Below are 22,500 nucleotides of genomic sequence, written 5' to 3'. Positions count from 1 at the left end.
ACCCCCCGAATCTATTCCCTCCGCGTCCTCAGACTCGGGGCCTCCCAGTTCCATACTGGTGAGCACTGGGAGCAGCTACACCCCCACACACCAAAACCCGCCCCCCCCGCATGTGCACCCCCGTGAAAGGGTCCCAAACCCCGCTCCCCCCATCCAATCTCACTTCCCACCCTCACTCTCGGGCCCTCCCAGTCCCATACTGGTGGATACTGGGAGCGCCTTCCTGTCCCTTTAAGAGCGGGCGTGGCCGCCTGACGTCACCGGGACATGAATGAACAGGAGCGGGGTGCTCAGCCCCACACACCCCACAGCGCTGGGTGCTGCCGGTTGTGGGGTGCACCCCAAGAAAACACCCCAAAAACCTCCCCCCCCGCCCCACCATGGCGGGCACCCCCCCGGCCTTCACCCTCCTCTTCCTCACCGCCCTCACCCCCCTGGCAGCCGAGGAAGGTGAGTCCCATTTTGGGGGGGGTGCACCCCAAAATTCTGTTATTAGGGTGCGGGGGGGGGCGCTGGGTGCGGACCCAAAGGGGTGCGGTGGTTTTGGGGTAAGTTCGAGCGGTTTTGGCGGCTGGGAGGTTGTGGGGGGCGCTGGGGGAGCCCCCCAAATAAATGGTGATGAGGGGGTGCCCCCCTAAAGAAAAAGGGGCGGCCATGGGTGCGGGGGGGGGAGTCACCACCTGCTGGGGCGCGTTTTGGGGGGGAAAAAGGTAAAATGGGGGGGGAGGAAGTTAAAAGGAAGAGGGAAAAAGTTAAAAAGAGGAGGGAAAAAGGAATTAAAAGGGGGGGGGAACAAAGTAAAATGTGGGGGAAAAAAAGCCAAAATGGAGGGGGGGTAAAGTGGGGGAGGTGAAGGGGGTGGGGGGAGCTAAAGTTGGGGGGAAAGGCTTAAAATGAGGGGAAAACTTAGAGTTTTGGGCAACTTTTCCCATGCGAAGTGTCGGACGCGCCGAGCGGGGCCGGATCCCGGCGCCCCCAAAAACCTCCGCCGGGGGGTTAAAGCGGAGGGGGGGGACCACAAAACCGACCCGAAAATAGAGGAAAATCACCCGAAAATGGAGAGTTTCCCATGGGCGGCGCTGGGCCGGGCAGGATCCGGCCCCGAGACTGCAAAACAATGTCAGGAAAACCCCAAAATCGCTGGGAAAAACACGCAGCGGCTCGGCCGCCGCCTCGCAGCCTTTCCCGGCCCGGCTTGGGCTCCTTTGGAGGGGTTTTGGGGCAAAAAATAAGGGCAAAAGTCACTTTTTTGAAAGTATAGATGTGATTTTTGACAAATTGAGGTTTTTAAAACCTGCGGCTGAAAGGTTTAATAATTAAATATGGAAGGATCCGGCCTGGGATGCAAATAAATCGGAGGCTGCGAGGTGGTTTGGGGTGGGAAATACCTCCCTAAAATGATTTAAAATGGGGTAAAAAGCCCTAAAATGACGGGGGTTTTAAAGTGCTGGGACCCCAACGTGGGTGCAGGGTTTGAGGTGCCAGTTCCTGGGAGGGATTTTGGGGGTTATCGGGATTTTTGGGTTGAAAAAGTGCAAAGAAGGGGAAAGTGTTGGGAGAACAAGGTGTTTTTTGGGGTAGGGGGGCTGTTATTTTTGGGGGGGCGGGGAGGGAGTTTGAGGGGGTTTTGCTTCCCACAGGTTGGAAAGGGTGAAATTGGGGGGGATGTTGGGGGTGCTGGGTGGAGGTGGCACCACCCACCCCCTGAGATTTGGGGTGTCCCCAAGGGATTGGATTAATTTGGGGATTTGGATTAAGATTAGGATGGGGTTGGGATGGGACGGGGATGCAGACATGGAGCATGGTGGTGATGATGATGATGATGATGATGGGGATGGGGATGGCAACAGCAGCGCCGATGCAGATGGGGACGGTGACAGCAATGGCGCTGGGGCTGCAGGTGGGCATGGGGATGGTGGTGGGGCTGCAGGTGGAGATGGTCAAGGAGATGTGGATGGCGAAGGGGCTGCAGGTGCAGATGGTCATGGTGGTGGCCAAGGTGATGGTGGTGATGGCCCAATGGTAGTGGTGGCCATGATGGTGGCAATGGAGATGTTGATGGTGATGGAGATGTTGATTGTGATGGCCAACGTGATGATGGCGATGGAGGTGGTGGTAGTGATGGCCATGGTGGTGGAGTTGACTAATAGTGATGGCGATGGTGATGGAGATGTTGATGGAGATACTCGTGGTGATGGCCATGGACATGTTGATGGTGGCGATGATGACGGTGGTGGCAGAGGGGGCGCAGATGCCGGTGGCGATGCCGGCGGAGGTGCCAACAGCACCGGTGGCCCCGGGCGTGGGTGCGCCCTTGGGTGCTGCACCCCTTGACTCAACAGCCACAGCGCCGGGTTTCTCCCCTGACTCAGCCCCACCACAGCCCCGGGGGGGACACAATGGGGCTGGGGGGACAGGGACACAATGGGGCTGGGGGGACACCCCGCAGAGAACCCCCCAGCTCAGCTCAGGCGCCGCCTCCCGCCGCTTTCCGCTCTCCGGAGGTTGGCGGGGGGGGAATTCCAGCCGCAGGAAAGCCGGGATGTCACCTGCATCCTTCCTGTCCCCGGCGCGGGACGGGGGGGACACTGACCCACATGTGCCCCTCCAGCCACATTCTTGGGGTTCCCCGTCAGACTTCACCCTCTTGGGACACGTCAGGAGTTCACCCGTTCTCAGCAGAGTGGGGGGATCTGTCCTTAAAACGCCCCAACTCCGTTGGGACCCGTCCCGCCGCGTGAACCCAGGCGTCCGGGCACATTCCTGGGGGGTGATTCACCGGGTGGGGGGGGCACCCGTCAGCGCTTCCCTGCCGGCCTTCGGCGGCCTCCTCTTCCTCTCCTCTTCCTCTCCCCGGCGCTGGATCCGGCCGCCGCCCTTGGGCCGGCGTGTCACGGCATGTCCCGGCGTGTCATGGCAGGTGTGCGCGCCACGGCACCGGCTGTGCCTCAGTGTCCCCTCTGCTGGGGGCTGCTCGGGGGGCCCCAGGGGGGTCTGTTGGGTCTGCGGGCATCTGTGGGTCCGAGGGTTGTCTGTGGGTCCTGGAGGCGTTTGGAGGTCCTGGGGGACATCCATGGGTCCTGTGGGTCCCAAGGGGGTCCATGGCTCCAAAGGACATCTGTGGGTCCAAGGGATGTCTGTTGGTCCCAGAGATATCTGTGGGTCCTGGAGGTGTTTGGAGGTCCCAAGGGACATCTGTGGGTCCCAAGGGGCATCTGTGGGTCCCAGGGGTGTTTGTAGGTCCTGGGGACATCCGTGAGTTGTGGGGTTGTCCATGGGGAGTGGGTGCATCTGGGGGTATGTCCTGGGGGACATCTGTGGGTCCCTAGGACCATCCATGGGTCCTGGGGTTCATTCTTGGGTCTTAGGGACATCCCTGAGTCCTGGGGACATCCATGGGTCCAAGAGGCATCTGGGTGTGTTGGTAGCACCTGCCATGTGCTGGGGCATGTCCATGGGTCCAGGGGCCATCCATGGGTCCCAGACACATCCATGGCTCCTGGGAGACATCCATGAGCCTTAGGGACATCCCTGAGTCCTGGGGACATCCATGGGTCTCAGGAGCATCTGGTTGTATTGGTGGCACCTACAGGTTGCTGGGGACATCTGTGGATCCTGGTGGCATCTCCCAGGCTTCGTGCCTGCCCCACTGATGTCCCTCTGCTCTCTTCTCCCCACAGTGGTGCTGCTGGACTTCGCCAAGGCACAGGGGGAGCTGGGTTGGCTCACCCAGCCCTACGGCAGAGGGGTGAGCACCTGGGGACCCAGGCGTCCGGGCCCACACCGGGGATGGGGACATCACTGGGGATGGGGATGGGAATGGGGACATCTCCGAGGATGGGGAACTCCATGGGGAGCTCCAAGGGGATGGGGACAATGGCATCCATGGGCATGGGGACATCCATGAGGAGGGGGACAGGGACACCCATGGGGATGGGAATGGGGACATCCATGGGGACAGGGACCTTCACTAGGATGCGGTTGGTGATCTCGATGGGGATGGTGACATCCTTGGGGATGAGGATGGGGATGGGGACCTCCATGGGGATGGGACACCCGTGGAGATGGAATTGGGGGCATCCACTGGGTTGAGGACATTCACTGGAATGGGAACCTCCATTGGGGTTGAGGTCCTGTCCATGGGAACAGGAACACCCATGGGGATGAGGTCGGTGACCTCCATGGGGAGTGGGCTGCTGACCTGGGGATGGGCATGGGGACCTCCATGGGGATGGGGACACCTTTGCAATGAAGCTGGGGACATCCAAGGGGTTGGGGACATTAATAGGGTTGGGAACCTCCATGGGGACAGAGACACCCATGAGGATGGGACTGGGAACCTCCATGGGCATGGGGACACCCTTGGAAACGGAGTTGGGGACATTAATTGGGTTGAGAACCTCCATGGGGCCAGGGACACCCATGGGTTGAAGACAGGACCATCCACGTGGATGAGGCCAAATCCATCCACAGGGACCAGAGGCACCACCCACCGTGCCTCAGTTTCCCCCCCCATGACCCCCATTTCTCTCTCTTGGGGCTGGGGACAGTGGGACCTTCTCCAGAACGTCCTGAACGACTCCTTGATCTACATCTACTCGGTGTGCAACGTGCTGGAGGGCGAGCAGGACAACTGGCTCCGCACCAACTGGATCTACCGCGGGGTGGCCCAACGCATCTTCATCGAGCTCCAATTCACCGTCCGCGACTGCAACAGCTTCCCCACGGCCGGCGGCGGCTCCTGCAAGGAGACCTTCAACCTCTACTACGCCGAATCCGACGTGGATTACGGCACCAACTTCCAGAAGCGGCAATTCCAAAAAATCGACACCATCGCCCCAGACGAAATCACCGTCCAGGACGATTTCGCCACCCGCAACGTGAAGCTCAACGTGGAGGTGCGCTCGGTGGGGCCGCTCCGCCGCAAAGGCTTCTACTTGGCGTTCCAGGACTTGGGAGCCTGCGTGGCGCTGGTGTCCGTGCGCGTTTATTACAAGCGCTGCCCCGCGGTGGTGCGGGGAATGGCCCGTTTCCCCCAAACGGTGGCCGGCGCCGACTCGCAGACGCTGGCCGAGGTGCGGGGGACGTGCGTGGAGGACGCGGTGGCCCCGGATGCGCCCGCCCTGCACTGCAACGCCGACGGAGAGTGGCTGGTGCCCATCGGGCAGTGCCTGTGCCGCGCCGGCCACCAGCGCCTCGGGGACACCTGCCAAGGTGAGGCCTTGGGGGGCCAGATTTGTATTGGGGGATGGGTGAGGATGGGACGGCTCAATGTGTCCTGGGGGAGGTGGGGAAACGAGGGGTTGGCCCCGAAATTGCCCAATTTGGATGCTTGAAATTGGGCGTCACTGGTGGAGTGAGTGTGTCAGGGCTCAGCTGGGAGAATGGGGGGATCCCAGTAATAACAGATACTGCAAAATAAGGTGAAATACCCTAAAATTCTCAATCTGGGTCAGAGGAATTTGCCCCAAATTCCCCACCCCGGATCCTCCATATTGAGCATCACTAGTGGAATGAGTGTGTCAGGGCTCAGCTGGGAGAGGGCGCAGATCCCAGTAATAACAGATGCTGCAAGATAAGGTGAAATACCCTAAAATCCTCAGTCTGGGTCAGAGGGATAAGGTGTTGGCCCAAAATTCCTGATTTTGGATTCTTCAAATTGGATGTCACTAGTGCAGTGAGTGTGTCAGGGCTCAGCTGGGAGAGGGGACACAGTTGGGGGGTGTCCCCAGTAATAATAGATGCTGCAAAATAAGGTGAAATACCCTAAAATCCTCAGTCTGGGTCAGAGGGATAAGGTGTTGGCTCAAAATTCCTGATTTTGGATGCTTGAAATTGGATGTCACTAGTGGAGTGAGTGTGTCAGGGCTCAGCGGGGATGGGACAGCTTGATGTGTCCTGGGGGAGGTGGGGAAACGAGGGGTTGGCCCCGAAATTGCCCAATTTGGATGCTTGAAATTGGGCGTCACTGGTGCAGTGAGTGTGTCAGGGCTCAGCGGGGAGAGGAGGCGATCCCAGTAATAATAGGTACTGCAAAATAAGGTGAAATAAGCAAAAACGCACTGTCTGATTTAGAGGAATTTGCCCCAAAATTCCCCACTCTGGATCCTCCATATTGAGCATCACTAGTGGAGTGAGTGTGTCAGGGCTCAGCTGGGAGAACGGGGGGATCCCAGTAATAGTAGATGCTGCAAAATAAGGGGAAATACCCTAAAATCCTCAGTCTGGGTGAGAGGGATAGGGTGTTGGCCCCAAAATTCCTGATTTTGGATTCTTGAAATTGGATGTCACTAGTGGAGTGAGTGTGTCAGGGCTCAGCGGGGATGGGGGGCGGATCCCAGTAATAATAGATGCTGGAAAATTTGGGGAAATAAGTGAAAATGCACAGTCTGATTTAGAGGAATTTGCCCCAAAATTTCCCACCCTGGATCCTCAATACTGAGCATCACTAGTGCAGTGAGTGTGTCAGGGCTCAGCTGGGAGGAGGGTGGGCTTGGGGGGGGTCCCAGTAATAGTAGATGCTGCAAAATAAGGTGAAATACCCTAAAATCCACAGGCTGAGTCAGAGGAATGAGGTTTTGGCCCCAGAATTGCTCATTTTGGATGCTTGAAATTGGGCGTCACTGGTGCAGTGAGTGTGTCAGGGCTCAGCTGGGAGAACAGGGGGATCCCAGTAATAACAGATGCTGCAAAATATGGGGAAATAAGCAAAAATGCACAGTTTGATTTAGAGGAATTTGGCCCAATTTCCCCACCCTGGATTGTCCATATTGAGCATCACTAGTGCAGTGAGTGTGTCAGGGCTCAGCTGGGAGAACGGGGGGATCCCAGTAATGATAAATGCTGGAAAATAAGGTGAAATACCCTGAAATCCTCAGTCTGGGTCAGAGGAATAAGGTGTTGGCCCCAAAATTCCGGATTTTGGATACTCAAAATGGGGCGTCACTAGTGGAGTGAGAGTGTCAGGGCTCAGCCGGCAGGGGGGGGTGGGCTTGGGGGGGGTCCCAATTATTCTTCTTCTTTATCAAGAAGCTGCAAAATAAGGCAAAACATCCCCAAATCCCCACTCTGGGTGCTTGGGGGGGGGGTGATGCTCCCCACCCCTCATGCATTGTGGATGCTGCGGGTGGTGCAGGAGGTTTTGGGGTCTCACTGGTGTCATTGTGTCCCCTCCACCACAGCTTGTCCCCCCGGCTCCTTCAAGGCGGGGGTGTCCCCAGGTGACTGCCAGCCCTGTCCCCCCAACACGCTGCCCCCCCCGGCCGCCGCCGCCTCCTGTCCCTGCCAGGACGGCTTCTTCCGCGCCCCTGACGACCCCCCCAGCGACCCCTGCACACGTAAGTGACATTTTTTGGGGGGGAAACAAGCACGATGGGGTGGGGAAACTGAGGCACAGCGTGGCCACCTCCCCGCTCACCCCACTCTGTGTTCTCTGTCCCCTCCCAGGTCCCCCCTCGCCCCCCCAGGGTGTCACCGCCGTGGGGCTGGGGGCCACGGTGCAGCTGCGCTGGTCGCCCCCCGCCGACCCGGGTGGCCGTGAGGATGTCACCTACGTTGTCACCTGCGAGCAGTGCTGGCCGGAGAGCGGGGAGTGCCGGCCCTGTGACGGGGGGGTGCGCTATTCGCAGCCCCCCCGGGGGCTGACAGGGACAGGGGTGACTGTCACCGACCTGGAGCCACACGTCAACTACACCTTCAGCGTGGAAGCGCGGAACGGAGTGTCACCCTACAGCCAGCACCGCAGCGCGGCCACCGTCACCGTCAGCGTCAACCAGACGGGTAAGGGGCCACCAGTATCTCCCACGGCTTTCCCAGCCCACCAAGGACACCTCGGTGATGTCCCTGTCCCCACGCAGAGCCGCCCCGGGTGACGTCGGTGAGCCTGGACGGCCGGACGGCCACCAGCTTGGTGCTGTCCTGGACGGTGCCACCGCGGCAGCAGAGCCGGGTCTGGAAGTACGAGGTCACCTACAGCAAGAAGGTCTGTCCCGTGTCACCACGGCAGCCACCGCCCCCAAACCCACCACCCCCAGTGTGTCCCCACCGTCCGTGTCCCCTCCATCTGTGTCACCTCCATTCTTGACTCCATCCATGTCACCCCCCCATCCATGTCACCTCCGTCCTTCGCTCCATATATGTCGCCTCTGTCCTTGGCTCCATCCATGCCACCCCTCCATCCATGTCACCTCTATCCATGTAATCTCTGTCTTTGCCTCCATGTCACCTCCATCCTTGACCCCATCCCAGCTATCACCTCCATCCATGTGTCACCTTCACCCATGTCACCTCTCCATCCACGTCACCTCCATCCTTTCTCCCATCCATGTCACCCCTCATTCTATGTCACCTCCATCCTTGGCCCCATCCATTTGTCACCTCCATCCCACATGTTACCTCCATCCACGTCCCCTCAATCCGTGTCACCTCTGTCACTGGCCCCATCCGTGTCACCTCCATCCATGTCACCTCCATCCTTGCCCCCATCTGTGTTACCTCCATCCGTGTCACCTTCACCCATGTCACCCCACCCCTGTCCCCAGGTGGACGAGAACAGCTACTCAGTGCTGCGCTGCGAGGGCACCTCCGTCACCCTCCCCAAGTTGTCCCCTGCCACCACCTACGTGGTGCGTGTCCAGGCGCTGACCCAGGACGGCCATGGGGCCTACAGCCCCCAGCACGAGTTCGAGACCCTGCCGGAGGGTGAGGACCAAGGGGGCACAGATTTTGGGGTGGCGGGTGCCGAGGGGGTGCAGGGGTCACCCCAAACCCACTCCGGGTTGTCCCCACAGGCGCCGAGGCCATGGCATCCACCGCCGTCATTGGCGGCTCCGTCGTTGGTGTCATCTTCGTCCTTCTCCTCTTGGCCGCTCTCGTCTATGTCCTCCGGCGGTAAGGAGAGAAAAAAACATCCCAAAACCCCCAAAATACCATTATTTTGCCACCAAAGATGGACGAGGGGTGAATTTTGGGGGCAAACCACTGTTTTACCACAGGAGGAGGAGGTCACGGCCACGCCAGTCTGCTGAGGACGTCTACTTCTCCAAGTCAGGTGAGCAATGGGATGGGTTGGGTCAACAGGGATGGTTGGGTCAACGGGGACAGTTGGGTCGTCAATTAGAATGGGTGGGGGGTGACCCGGGTGCTGAACCCCACCCTGTGCCACCCCCACAGACCAGCTGAAGCCCCTCAAGACCTACGTTGACCCCCACACCTACGAAGACCCCAACCAAGCCATGCTCAAGTTCACCACCGAGATCCCACCGTCCTTCATCACCCGCCAGAAGGTCATCGGCGCTGGTAGGTCCTTGGGTGGCTTTGTCACCCCAAAATTGGAGCAAGATGGGGGGGTTTAACATCCCACCCCATCTCCAGGTGAATTTGGGGAGGTCTACAAGGGCACCCTGAAGCGGGGGAAGAAGGAGGTGCCGGTGGCCATCAAGACATTGAAGGTGGGCTACACGGAGAAGCAGCGGGTGGACTTCTTGAGCGAAGCCACCATCATGGGCCAGTTCTGCCACCACAACATCATCCGCCTGGAGGGGGTCGTCTCCAAATGTGAGTGTGAGCCCCCCAAAACCAAAAAAAACCCCACAATTTCCCTGCAAAACACCCCAAAAAAGGCTGTAGAAAATAATGTGTTTTGAGCAACAATGCGGGGGCGTTTGGGGGAGGTTGGGTTTTGGGGAGTTATTTTGGTTTTTGGGGATTTGGGGTTTTTGTTTTGTGTTTTTCTTTTTTTGAGGGAAGGGTTTTGGGGGGGTTTTGGGGTGCGTTTTTTGGGGTATTTGGGGAGGTGGTGGTTTTGGGGGGAGTTTCGGGTGGTTTTGACTCATTTTGGATCTTTTTTTCTCTCTAGACAAGCCCTTCATGATCATCACAGAGTACATGGAGAATGGCGCGCTAGATAAATTTCTTCGGGTGGGTGACACGCGGTGACAACGTTCCCCCCAGCTGGTGGAGCCACCAAAACCCACTACAAGAGGATTTGAGCCCAAATTCTACCTTTTTCACAGGAAAAAGAGGGGGAATTCGGTGTCATCCAGCTGGTGGGGATGCTGCGGGGTATCGCTGCTGGCATGAAGTACTTGGCCAACATGAATTACGTCCACCGCGACCTCGCCGCCCGCAACATCTTGGTCAACAGCAACTTGGTCTGCAAAGTGTCTGATTTTGGGCTCTCCAGGGTGTTGGAAGATGACCCTGATGCCACCTACACCACCAGCGTAAGTGCCACCAAGGTGGGATGGTTGACCACACTGGGGTTGTTGACCATGGTGAGATGGTTGACCACGCTGGGGTCGTTGACCATGGTGAGATGGTTGACCACGCTGGGGTCGTTGACCATGGTGAGATGGTTGACCATGCTGGGGTCGTTGACCATGGTGAGATGGTTGACCATGCTGGGGTCGTTGACCATGGTGAGATGGTTGACCATGCTGGGGTCGTTGACCATGGTGAGATGGTTGACCATGCTGGGGTTGTTGACCGTGGTGGGATGGTTGACCAAGATAAGGTTGTTGACCAAGCTGGGGTGGTTGACCACGGTGGAGGCTTTTTTTGGGGTGTGGGGTTGACCCCAATGTTGCCGTAGGGTGGGAAGATCCCCATCCGTTGGACGGCGCCCGAAGCCATCTCCTACCGCAAGTTCACCTCGGCCAGTGACGTCTGGAGCTACGGCATCGTCATGTGGGAGGTGATGTCTTATGGCGAGCGACCTTACTGGGAGCTCTCCAACCACGAGGTGAGCGTCCGTCCTCTTCCACCAGTCACTTTTGGGGGGGTTTCCTTGCAAACGAAGAACTTTTTGGGGGCTCACCACCCAACCTCCTCCTCCTGGTAGGTGATGAAGGCCATCAATGAGGGTTTCCGCCTCCCGGCCCCCCTGGACTGTCCCTCCGCCATCTACCAGCTGATGTTGCAATGCTGGCAGCAGGACCGTGCCCGGCGCCCCAAATTCGCCGACATCGTCAGCATCCTGGACAAGCTGATCCGCGCCCCCGAGTCCCTCAAGGCGCTGGCGGATTTTGACCCCCGGTGAGTGATGGAGAGAGACGGGACATGCAGGGATGGAGAAGGGGGGACAGTTTGCCGTGTTGCACTCTTGTGTGCACCTTTGCACCTTCACATCTTTGCACCTTTGCATTGCTTCTTGCATCTCTCCATTTTTGCATTGCTTTTTGCATCCTTCTATTTCTGCATCGTTTTTTCATCCTTCCATTCCCGTGTTGCTTTTTGCATCCTTCCATTCCCATGCCATTTTTTCATCTTCCCATTTCCACATCCCTTCTTGCATCTTTCCATTCCTGTGTCAGTTTTTGCACCCTTCCATTTTTGCAGCACGTTTTGCATCTTTCTGTTCCTACTTTTTTTTTGCATTGTTTTTTGCATCCTCCTGTTTTTCCATTATCTTTTGCACCTTTCTATTTCTGCACCCTTTTCTTTTGCATCCTTCCATTTCACACTATTATTTTTTATCCATCCTTCCATTTCTGCATCATTTTTTGCATCCTTCCATTTTTGCATAGTTTCCTGCATCCTTCTACTTGTACATAACTTCTTGCATCCTTCCTTCCATCTCGTCTCCCGCATCCTTCCTTCCATCTCGTCTCCCGCATCCTTCCTTCCATCTCGTCTCCCGCATCCTTCCTTCCATCTCGTCTCCCGCATCCTCCCATCTCCACGTCTCTTCTCGCACCCCCCATTCCTGTCCCATCCCGGCCGATGTCTCACCCCCGGTGTCCCCAGGGTGTCCATCCGCCTGCCCAGCACCAGTGGCTCGGAGGGTGTCCCGTTCCGCTCGGTGCCCGAGTGGCTCGAGTCCATCCGCATGCCCCAGTACACCCAGCACTTCATGGCCTCGGGCTACAGCACCATCGAGAAGGTCCTGCAGATGACCAGCGAGTGAGTGTCTCCATGGAACCCTCATGGTGTCCTCATGGTGTCCCAGTGGTATCCCCATGGTGTCTCCTTGGTGTCCCTGTGGTGTCTCCATGGTGTCCCCATGGAAACCTCATGGTGTCCCAGTGGTGTCCCCATAGTGTCCCTATGGTGTCCCAGTGGTGTCTCTATGGTATGTCTTCCATGGTGTCCCCCATAGTGTCCCCATAGTGTCATCATAGTGTCCCTGTAGGGTCTCCATTGTATCTTCCATGGTGTCCCCTTGATATCCCCATACTGTCCCATGGTGCATCCCCATCCCGTCCCTTTGGTGTCTCCATACTGTCCCCATGGTGTCCCCTTCACATCCTCATCCTGTCTCCTGGCGTGTCCCCATCCTGTCCCCACAGTGTTCCCTTGGTATTCCCATACTGTCCCCATAATGTGTCCCCTGGGTGTCCCCATCCTGTCCCTTTGCTGGCCGCCCCCCAGCCTCCACAGGACATCCTGGGAACGGAAACACTCGTGTGACCCCAGCATCATTATCCCCAAAGACAGGACAAACCCAGACATCCCCATCTCAGAACCCCCCCAAACCAGGGCCTGCCCCCCACCAGGACCCTTTTCATCCTCTTTTCACCCCAAAACGCCGGATTTATTGGGGTTTCTCCTTGGTTTGCAGCGACATCAAGAAGATCGGGGTGCGCTTGCCGGGGCACCAGAAGCGCATTGCGTACAGTCTGCTGGGGCTGCAGGAACAGGCGGCCGCCGGGGGGGTCCCCCTGTGACCCCCCAAAGAAACCAACCCATGAAGACCCCCCCTCCTTCCCGAGGGGTTTATTTATTATTTCTATTATTATTAAGGCTTTTTTAATAGTATTTTTATTAATATTATCCCCGCGGTCGGGGAGAAAAGATTCACCCCCGTCCTCCCCTCCCCTAAAAAATAATTATGAACGTTAAATTTCAAGCTCATTTTTGGGCCGGGGGGGGATGTTTTAGGGGGGTTTCCTATTGTTTTTGCCACATTTCAAGACAAAACCAAGGGGCTCAGCCCCAAAACTGCGTCATTTTTGCTTTATCACTCCCTATTTATTCCTCTCCCCGCAGGTTTTTGGGTGGGTTTTCCCCCTTTTTAGTGCCGATCTCCAATTGTTCCCTTTTCCCCTTTATTTTTTAACCTAATTTATTCTATTTTTGTATATTTATTGCGAGGAAACGAAAGTCGGGTCCGATTCGGGACAGAAAAAAATGGGGGGAAATTAAATCCCAGATATTTTTAATCCCTCCCCCCACCTTTATTTTCACAGATTTTCAGGGGTTTTGGGGCATTTTGGTGGGGTTTGGATTGAAATAAAATGTGCTTTTTTTCTATATTATTGTCATTTCCCATGACTCACAGACATTGGGGGGAGGTGGCAAAAAGGGATTGTGGGGGGTCCCCCTGGTTTTAAGGAGGATTAGGGGGTTTTAAGGGTGTTTTGAAGGGTTTTCAAGACGTTTCGAGGCATTTTAAAGGAGTTTTAAGAGGTTTTAAAGGAGTTTTAAGATGTTTTAGAGGAGTTTTTAGGGGTTTCATGTGTTTTTTTAGGGGAGTTTAGGGGTATTTAAGAGATTGTTTTAAGGGGGGTGTTTGAAGTTGTATTTTTAAGGTGGTATTTTTAAGGGGGTTGTTTAAATCGGTACTTTTTAAGGTGGTATTTTTAAGGGGGTTGTTTAAACCAGTATTTTTTAAGGTGGTATTTTTAAGGGGGTTGTTTAAATGCATATTTTTTAAGGTGATATTTTAAAGGGGGTTGTTTAAATCTGTATTTTTTAAGGTGGTATTTTTAAGGGGGTTGTTTAAATCTGTATTTTTTAAGGTGTTTTTTTAAGGGGGGGTAAGTTTGGAGGTTATTTAAGTGTTTTATTTTTAAATATATATATATTTTTTAAAGGTTTTTTAGGGAACGTTTCCCATCCGAGGCCTCTTTTCCTTCATGATACCCATGAGGAATTTGAGTTCTTTTCCTCTCCCGCCACCCCCCCCCTAAAATCAAACCCCAACCACAGGGCCGGCTGCCCGGTGCCTGCAAATAACCGGCTGCAAAAAAGACGGAAAAAAGGGGCTTTTTTTGCCCAAAACCATAAAAAAAGGGTGGGGAGGGTTAAGGGGGGACCAGCATCTTGCTGCAGCAGCCGCCGTTTGGGTGGGTTTCACCCTATTTTGGGGCGTTTTCACCCTATTTCGGGGCGTTTGGGTGTAACCAGTTGGCTGGTCTAAGCCCCAGCTTAAAGTCTGGGGGGTGCGGGGGGACACCCCGGATTTGGGCAGCACAGGGATGAGGGCGATGGGGAAACTGAGTCACAGCAACTTTGGGGTGTCCCCCCCCCAATTCCTGGCGTGGCTTGGGTGAAGCTCCTGCCCTAATCCCCAGGGAGGGGGGGCAGCACCCATGGGTGCTGTGTCCCCCCCCCCCCATAGCACCCATCCCATTTTTGGGGTGTCTCCCCAGCTCTGACCCCCCTTCCCCCCGGCTGCGCCCAGGCATGCCCGCCTCACCCAACCTGCCCCGCCGTGCTTAATTACCCCGCGGGCTTAATTACGGCTTCGTTAGCGCCTGCCGCACCCTCCTCTTCCCTCCCCCCCACCCCCGCCAAAAAAATGCTGCACCCCAGTTTGGGGGTTTCAAAGACCTACCAAGGGGCTCAGCCCCCAATTTCCCCCAAGATTTTGGGGTTGTAAAATACCCCCCTCCCCTTATTAATTGCAATAATTAAGGGTAATTATGCAGCAATAATTATGGCCATGGCAGGGGAGGGTACTGAGACCAGGGTACTTTGGGGCTGGGCGCAGTTTGGGGGTGATTTGGGAGGTTTTGAGCGTTGTGGGGGGACTCCCCAAAATGGACCCTATGGGACTGGAGGAAGAGGAGGAGGAGGAAGAGGAGGAGGAGGATGATGAAGAGGAAGCACTGAGGACATGTTTAATGCCAGAGCACGCTCCGCGCGCCCCCTCCCGCAGCCCGGACGCCTGGGTTCCCCCATTGCGGGGGGTCCCGCGTCACCTGGGGTGGGTCAGGACCACCCCCTCTTTCTGTGGGTGACATCCCTGGGGTCCCCAAAAGTCCTCACTTGGGGTTGGCGAGCTCCTCGATGGCCTTGCGCAGCTGCGGGGGGACAGAGGAGGGATGGTGGGGTCTTGTCCCCCTCCTTGTCACCCCCTTGTCCCCCCCCGTGTCCCCCCCCATCACCTCCGCCCGGCTGATGGCTCCCACCAGCTCCCCGGAGCGGGTGACGAAGATGCGCTGCAGCTTCAGCATCTCGAAGAGGTGATGGGCCTTGGGGAGGTGACAACGGGGACACATGGGGACCGAGCCACCCCCACCACATCCCCTTGTTGAGCTGGGGGGGGGTTGGTGGCTCCTGGACCCATCAGGACACGTGTGTGGTCCCCCCCCCAAACCTGGTGCAGGGAGGTCCATGGTGAGAGCTGGAGCATGATGGGCTCAATGGTGCAGCTGTCCCCAAGTGTCCCCGCGGTGGCCAGCTTGAGGAAGGTGACACGGTAATTTTGGGGTGGAAAAGCAACTTTTTTTGGGTGTGGTGCGGTGCTCACTTCCCTCCCCACCTTCCCATTTTACCTTCTCCCCCGGGGGTGCCTGGGGATGCTCGTGGCTCTGCAGGAAGGTGACCAGCTGGGCTCTGCTGACGGTGCCCACCAGCATGGGTGACCCTGGAGGATGGGGACAACCTTGGTGACATGTCCCTGCTGGTCACAGTGACCCCCCCGCACCCCAACACCCCACCTGCGCTCTCCACCACGGGGTACTCGGCATCGGTGGACGCATCCAAGGCCACCAACACCTCCTGAAAGCCACCACCCTTGGCCAAGGCCACCACCCGGCGCTCCATGAACTCCTCCACCACCACTCGGTAGGAACTGGTGAGTCACAAAACCCCCAAATTTCCATCATTTCGCAGCAAATCACCCCAAAATGTGGGGTGTTTGTGGGGTGAGGGGGGCTCACGCCATGTGCCGGCTGCGGATGGGGGCAGGTAGGGCAGCTTCTTGACGATGATGGTGCCGTCGTAGAAGGAGGGCTGGTGTTTCTGGGTGATGGCGTTGGCCACCAGCACGGCCAGCACCACGGGCAGGAGGTGGCCAGGTGGCTGGTGGCCTCGCAGACCAGCAGGGCCGTGGAGATGGTGTGTGTCACCGAGCCCGAGAAGGCGGCAGCGCCTGGCGGGGAAAAAACCGCCCCCGTGTTAGTGTTGGGGTGGTGGGTGTCCCATCCCCCCACCCATGGGTGCCCCCCCACCCACTCACCAGCCAGTGCGTAGCCAGCGGGGATAATGGGGTGCAGGGTCCCCTCTGAATGCAGCCCATGGGGGAACAGCAGGGCCACTGTCTCCCCCACCAAGCGCCCGATGGCGGCTCCTGAAATTTGGGCGGGGGGGGAAGATGGGGAGACCCCCAGCAGTGCCTCCACCCCGCCCCCCCCCCCCCCCCCCCCCCAAAAAAAAATGGTGCAGTTGGAGGTGAGCACCCCATTGTGCCACCACCCTCAGAGTGGGTGTACCCGCCCTGGGCTGGATAGAACCCCTCAACCCCACTTGGAGATGGATGTGACCCCCCCCCACCCAGGGCTGGGCTGGATAGAACCTCTTAACTATCCCCCCCCAACTAGATGTAAACCCCCCAGGGCTGGATGCAACCCCTGTATCCCCCACTCCAAGGGCTGGATGACACCCCTTGTGCCCCCCCCGCCTAGGGCTGGATGACCCCCCTATAGTCCCCACTAGATCTGGATGCCCCCCCACCCAGGGCTGGATAGAACCCCTGAACCCCACTTGGAGATGGATGTGACCCCCCCCAGGGCTGGACAGAACCTCTTCACCACCACCCCCACTAGCTGTACCCTCCCTGCCCCCCCAGGCTGGATGGAACCCCTGCCCCGCTGTGTCCCCCACTCCAAGGGGTGGATGACCCCCCTATAGCCCCCATGAGACCTGGATGTCCCTGCCCGGGGCTGGCTGCCCTCCTATATCCCCCCCAGACTTGGATGTCCCCCCCAAGGACGGGATGACCCCCCATAGCCCCCCCCGAGCTGGATGTCCCCCCCAAGGTGAGATGCCCCCCATACCTCTCCCCACTCCAGCTGGCTGCCCCCCCCCAGAGCTGTTTGCCCCCTTGTACCCCCCACCCAAAGCCGAATGCTCCCCTTGGCTCCCCCCCAGGGCTGGTTGCCCCTCCCAACCAACAGCCCCCCAACTCACCATAGACAAAGATGGGCATGAAGTATCCAGCGGGGAGGGGCAGCGTGGTGGCCAGGATCAGCATCCAGAACTGGAGGGGGGGGGGGCACAGGGAAAGGGGGAGTCACCCCCTTGGGGACACCATTTCAGGGGTGGGGGGCACACAGGGATTGGGGGGGGGCATGGCTACCTTCATCAGCAGGAAGAAGGCCAAGGTGCCAAAGATGGTGGCCGAGGGGTGACACCACTCCTGCCACAGCGCCCCCGGCTCCACGCGGGGTGGGGGGAAAGCGGAGGCGTTGGGGACCAGCGCGCCCCACGTGCGGTTGTCAAAGAGAGAGGTGAGATACTCCTTCATGCTGAGCTGGGACGGACAGACGGACAGACAGACACCCTGAGCACCCACTGGGTTGGCTGGGGGGGGCCCTGGTCCCTGTGTCCCCCCCTAAACTCACCCGGGAAGCCATCAGCTGTCCCAGCCCGGGGGGGAAGGTGATGGACGCCAGGAGCAGGACCACCAGTGCTGTGTAGACGGGTTTGCTGGAGGGGGAGAGGCAGCGCTGGGGGGCGCGGGGACAGACAGACGGACGGATTGGGAGGGGATGCACGGACAGAGGGATAGATGAGGTGCGCGGGGGGACATACAGACACCCAGGATGGGTGGGGTGGATGGGAAGGGTGTGGAGGGGGCCGACACAGGGATGCCCAGGGTGTGTGTGGGGGGGACATACGGACACCCAGGGTTAACAGGATGGACATGTAGGGTGTGTGGCGTGGACAGACGGACAACCAGGGTGCATGGGGTGGACATGCAGATGTACAGGGTGCATGGAGTGGACAGACGGATGCCCAGGGTGCATGGGGCAGACATGCAGATGTACAGGGTGTATGGGGGGGACACACGGATGTCCATGGTGCATAGGGGGACACACGGACACTCAGGGTGCATCAAGGGGACACAGGGATGCCCGGGGTGTATGGCAGGGGGGACATACGGACACCCAGGGTGCACAGGGTGGACGTGTAGGGTGCGTGGAGGGGAAAGATGGACACATGGGGTGCATGGGGGGACATACAGACACCCAGGGTGCACAGGATGGATGTGTAGGGTGCATGGAGGGGACAGATGGACACATGGGGTGCATGGGGGGACATACAGACACCCAGGGTGCACAGGATGGATGTGTAGGGTGCATGGAGGGGACAGATGGACACATGGGGTGCATGGGGTGACATACAGACACCCAGGGTGCACAGGGTGGAGGCGCAGGGTGCACGGCACAGACACGCAGGGTACAGACAGACAGACGGACGCCCGGTACGGACTCAGTGGCCAGCAGCTTGCCCGTGAGCCGGTTGTCCTTGACGGCGGCCAGCAGCCAGCGCTGGCAGAACAGGTACGCGCAGCCCAGCACCCCACAAACGACCCTGTGGGGACAGGATGGGTGCGGGCAGGGTTGCGGGCAGGGGTGCAGGCAGGGGTGCGGGCAGGGGTGTGGGCAGAACTACATAAATTACCCCAAAATCACAAAAAAGAACGTCTCTGTTAGGTGGAAAGGGAAATCAATCGTGATGCTGCTCTTAAAAATCGCAGCGATGGTTTCTGGAGGAGGAGAGAGGGATGAGTGGGTGGTTTGGGGTGTGGGCACCCCAAAAATGCCCCAAGCTCCCCCCATTAGGGCGAAAGGGGGTGCCCCCGCGCTGCCTTGCCTTGCTCGCTGTTGAACACGGCGAGGAGGCGGAACATGAAGGCGCCGCAGGTCGCGGCGAAGAAGCCGCGCCAGTAATCCCGCACGGCAAAGTGGGACGACATCGCCTCGATGCTGAAAAGCACCCCTGGAAAAATAGCGGGGGGGGGGTCTCTAGGAGGAGGACTTAGGGGTCCACAAGGTGGGATGGGGGGGTTCTCACCGCTGATGGGCGCCCCGAAAACCGTGGCCACCCCGACGGCTTGTGCTGCCACCAGCATCTCGTTCTGCTTGAACTTGTTCTGCCATAACCCCAATTTTTTGGTTTTTGAGGGGGTAAATAAAATTCCCCTTAATCTGGGGGGGAAGGGGAATGCCCCCTCCTAAGTTTTTTGGGAGGCAGCACCCCTACCTCATAATCCTTTGTCACTGAGGTCCGCATCTTCCCCAAATAGGCCGCGGCCATGGCGGAGAGGTGGACAAAGGGACCCTGGGGGGGACGTGGCGCTGAGTGGCCGCCCCCCACCACCCCAAAATTGGCTGGAACCGGGAATTGGGTTGCGGGGAGGATCCCTCACCACTTTGCCAAGGAAAACGGTGCTGCCGGCCACCAGAGTGCAGGTCAGCCCCACCACCTTGGCTCCGAAATTCTGGATGGCCAGGTAGTCCTCCAGCACAACGCCCGTCAGGATGGTCTTCAGCTCCGGGATGCCAGAACCTGGCAAAAAAGGTGGGGTGTCTAAATTTTAGGGGTCTCCTAAAAGAGGAGGGAGTGTTGGGGAGCTGAGGAGGTTGGGGTGCAGCTGGCTCACCTCCTGAGTGGGGGGTGATGCTCTGGGAGAAGCCGGTGGAGAAGGTGGTCAGTGCCACCGGGTACATGGTCCACGAGAGGTACTTGAGCACCAAGATGTCACCGAGCTCTTGGTAAAGCCACCGGTGGGCTGGGGAGGAAGCATCGGGAGGGGAGATGGACCCCCCTGCCAAAAAAGCCCCCCTCCCTACCCTTGGTGAACCCCCAAACGCCAGGTGAAACCTCCCCCGTTTACCCTCGTAGAGCCTGAAGACGAGGATGTCCATGACGAAACTGATGGTGGCCATGAGGCTCCCCAGGATGAAGAGGAAATACCAGTCCTCCCCGACACGGAAAAGGAGCCGCTTCACCCCCTCCAGACACCCTGGGCGGGGGGAAACGGGGTGGTGAGCCCCCCGAACACCCCTACACCCCCAAAGTCAGCTCGCTTGGGTGGGGGTCTCACCTCTGAGCCTCCTCCGGGCGCGGGGACAGGGTCTCCAGCTCTTCTCTGACACCAGGACCTTCTGTTCCTCCTGCTCCCCCCGTGGCCCCCCAGGGATGGGGGGCTCCATGCTGGGGATATTTTGGTGGACAAGACCCCCCCTCTTTTATTTCAGCACCCCCTCACTGATCCACCCGCCTCAGCTTCTGCTGCTGCACTGAGTTTGCAAACGAGCTCATTAAAAACGACCTTGACGAAGCCGACGGACCCGCTCGGGCCGGAGCCAGCCGGGTTTGTCCCCCCCCCGCCACCTCCAAGTACAACCCATGGCGGGGAGTATTTAATAAGTATTTTAATTAATTATCATTATTATTCCTTCATAATAGGCAGGAACGGCGCCATCGCATTCCACGGCGCTGAAGTGGGGGGGACAGAGAGGGGGAAAAATTTCCACCGTCGCAAGACCTAAATTTAGCCCGTTTTACGAGAGGTTTGGCAGGCGGCCGGGAGCCGTAACGAGGCTTTAAAAAGCTCGTCAAGCCGCCCCCCCCGAAACAACCGGCCTTGCTTCATCTTCGCTGGGAGGAGGAAGAGGAAGGGGGTTCGCTTTTCCTCCCCAGAGGGAGCTGGGGGTCGCGGTTTTGGGGGGAAGCGGTGGACAACCCCAAAATCCTTGTCCGCTTTTGGATTGAGTGCAGATTTCACCCATTGGCACCGCATGGAGCTTTTCGGGAGCTTCGTCCGGCCCCGCGGCGAGACCTTGGGGTTCCCAGGTGAGTTTTGGGGGGGGTCTCCACTTTTAGGGGGGGTTCACCCCATTTTTAAGTGCTGCTTCTTCCCCACGTACCAGCACATCCCCATCCTGGGCAGAGCCAGTTCTAGGGGGGTCCCCCTTTTGGGCTGTGACCCCAAAAGGCATTTTTGGGGAGCCCCAAACCGCGGCTGTGACCCCCCCCATCTCCAGCAGCTCGACCTGGCAACACCGGGACGGTGAAGACCTTGGGCAACACGTATCAGTTCACAGTGGATGTCAGCGACTTCGCCCCCGAGGACATCATTGTCACCACCTCCAACAACCAGATCGAGGTGCACGCCGAGAAGGTGGGTGCTCCCCCCCTTCCCCGCTCACCCCCAAAATCCTCAACCGGGGACCCCCCAACTCCCACCCAGCTTCTTAACAGTCCCAGCCATAACCCCACTAGGGTTTAATTTACCATTTCATTGTCTTTTTGCCCTGTATTTTGCAGGAGCGAAGCCCACTGCCCCCACAAACTCATGCCCTGTAATTTCCCCTCTCCTGGGGGGTAGGAACAACAATAAAATGCACCTTTGTCCCCCCTCAGCTGCCACCCGCGTCCCACCTGTCCCCACGGGGAGACAAATATTGACACCACACACAAGGCACGACCGCCAGCGGGGCACTAAAAACAAACCATCATCCTGTCCGCACCCCAAAATCACCTGTTTTCCCCCGATTTTCTTTTCCCCAGCTGGCGGCGGACGGCACCGTCATGAACACCTTCACCCACAAGTGCCAGCTGCCCGAAGACGTGGACCCCACGTCGGTGTCGTCGGCGCTGGGGGACGATGGCACGTTGACCATCCGGGCTCAGCGGCAACCCAGCAAGCACACCGAGCACGTCCAGCAAACCTTCCGGACTGAGATCAAGATCTGAGGGGTCAGGGGGGTCCTTTTTGCCCCTTGTTTCCCTTGTTAATTATTTGGATAATTGGGGAGGGGGGTGGGATGTGGGGTGGGGAAGGGGAACGCGCCCCATGGGGTCAGAGCCATGGAGAGGGGTTGTTTTGGTGACACACGTCCCATCACCCACTGGATAAATTCGGGAGGGCATCCCAGCTCTGGCGAGGGGCGATGGGGACAATCCGGTGTGGCCGGGGCTGAGCCAGGAGCAACATTCCCATCCCTGACCCTCCACTGGAGCTCGTCTCTGTATATACAGCTTGTGATAAATTATTGAGCACGCCTGCCTGCTGCCTCCTCCGTCTTTTTAAATGTTCTCTTCATGCTTTTCCCGCAAAAGGGCTGTGGGTTTGGTGTCTTGGCGAGTGATACCACAAACGATTCCTCCTTCCCGACAAAACCGCTGGCGAGGAGCCGCCCGGGCTCCCCTCCGGTGCCCGCCGCCCCGTTTATTTCCAGCCCGGGCTGACTCATTTCTTCCTCACCGCTCTATTTCTGAGCCATTCCCTCAGCCGCTCGGCCACCGGCCCACCTGGAAGGTCACCAAACCCCCTCCTCCCCTTGCCCACTTGCACCCAGCGCCGGCGGGGAGTCCCCGACCCGCGACACGAGCCAGGGCCACAGTCCCAGACCAGCTGCCAGACCCAAGGGCTCCTTTTTGTGGGCTTGAAATCCCCCCCGTGAGTCTGGCTCCATCCCTCCGTGTGTACAAACAACAGCGGGGCTGTTTATAGCTGCCACACGGCTCGTGTTGCTGCTC

The 22,500-nt window shown here is 58.3% G+C and overlaps 3 protein-coding genes and 1 long non-coding RNA gene across 7 annotated transcripts; 3 read left to right on the top strand and 1 right to left on the bottom strand.

Moving 5' to 3' along the window:
• The first annotated feature begins 252 nt into the window (after positions 1-252).
• On the top strand, positions 253-13,330 carry EPHA2 (EPH receptor A2). 2 transcript variants are annotated; one of them, XM_082069650.1, is made up of 17 exons: positions 293-450; positions 3,681-3,748; positions 4,551-5,214; positions 7,182-7,337; positions 7,447-7,779; positions 7,857-7,981; positions 8,541-8,700; positions 8,790-8,889; positions 8,994-9,049; positions 9,172-9,297; positions 9,373-9,555; positions 9,857-9,918; positions 10,014-10,223; positions 10,592-10,741; positions 10,841-11,034; positions 11,746-11,901; positions 12,560-13,326. In XM_082069650.1, the coding sequence occupies exons 1-17, from the start codon at positions 381-383 to the stop codon at positions 12,663-12,665; spliced, it is 2,919 nt and encodes a 972-aa protein (XP_081925776.1). In that variant the 5' UTR covers positions 293-380; the 3' UTR covers positions 12,666-13,326. The 2 variants fall into 2 exon arrangements, with proteins under 2 accessions (XP_081925775.1, XP_081925776.1); XM_082069649.1 differs by lacking the exon at positions 3,681-3,748 and having other exon boundaries at positions 253-450; positions 12,560-13,330.
• A 652-nt stretch (positions 13,331-13,982) lies between these two features.
• LOC309448492 (chloride channel protein ClC-Kb-like) lies at positions 13,983-20,435 on the bottom strand. Its single transcript, XM_082070066.1, is given in 21 exon segments — positions 13,983-15,026; positions 15,111-15,197; positions 15,323-15,406; positions 15,501-15,592; positions 15,666-15,799; positions 15,888-15,909; positions 15,912-16,022; positions 16,025-16,099; positions 16,187-16,297; positions 17,137-17,206; positions 17,306-17,479; positions 17,571-17,655; positions 18,442-18,543; positions 18,634-18,718; positions 18,826-18,951; positions 19,027-19,105; positions 19,216-19,293; positions 19,382-19,521; positions 19,616-19,744; positions 19,850-19,978; positions 20,060-20,435. Coding segments are annotated over 21 exon segments (2,061 nt in total). The 5' UTR covers positions 20,169-20,435; the 3' UTR covers positions 13,983-14,987.
• Positions 15,682-20,194, top strand: LOC309448494. 2 transcript variants are annotated; one of them, XR_014185809.1, is made up of 3 exons: positions 15,682-15,802; positions 19,259-19,533; positions 19,858-20,194. It is a non-coding gene; the product is annotated as an uncharacterized lncRNA (long non-coding RNA). The 2 variants fall into 2 exon arrangements; XR_014185810.1 differs by lacking the exon at positions 15,682-15,802 and adding an exon at positions 18,380-18,512.
• A 166-nt stretch (positions 20,436-20,601) lies between the features above and the next one.
• HSPB7 (heat shock protein family B (small) member 7) lies at positions 20,602-22,026 on the top strand. 2 transcript variants are annotated; one of them, XM_082070067.1, is made up of 3 exons: positions 20,602-20,811; positions 21,003-21,139; positions 21,529-22,026. In XM_082070067.1, exons 1-3 carry the CDS (start codon positions 20,757-20,759, stop codon positions 21,712-21,714), a joined length of 378 nt encoding a protein of 125 aa, XP_081926193.1. In that variant the 5' UTR covers positions 20,602-20,756; the 3' UTR covers positions 21,715-22,026. The 2 variants fall into 2 exon arrangements, with proteins under 2 accessions (XP_081926193.1, XP_081926194.1); XM_082070068.1 differs by having other exon boundaries at positions 20,605-20,811; positions 21,006-21,139.
• Positions 22,027-22,500: the final 474 nt, after the last annotated feature.

This window comes from Streptopelia decaocto (assembly GCF_964273445.1).
Source record: "Streptopelia decaocto genome assembly, chromosome: 20".
Classification (NCBI taxonomy): domain Eukaryota; kingdom Metazoa; phylum Chordata; class Aves; order Columbiformes; family Columbidae; genus Streptopelia; species Streptopelia decaocto.
The sequence above is the reverse complement of the archived record's forward strand: the minus strand, read 5'-3'. Positions and strand labels throughout refer to the sequence as shown.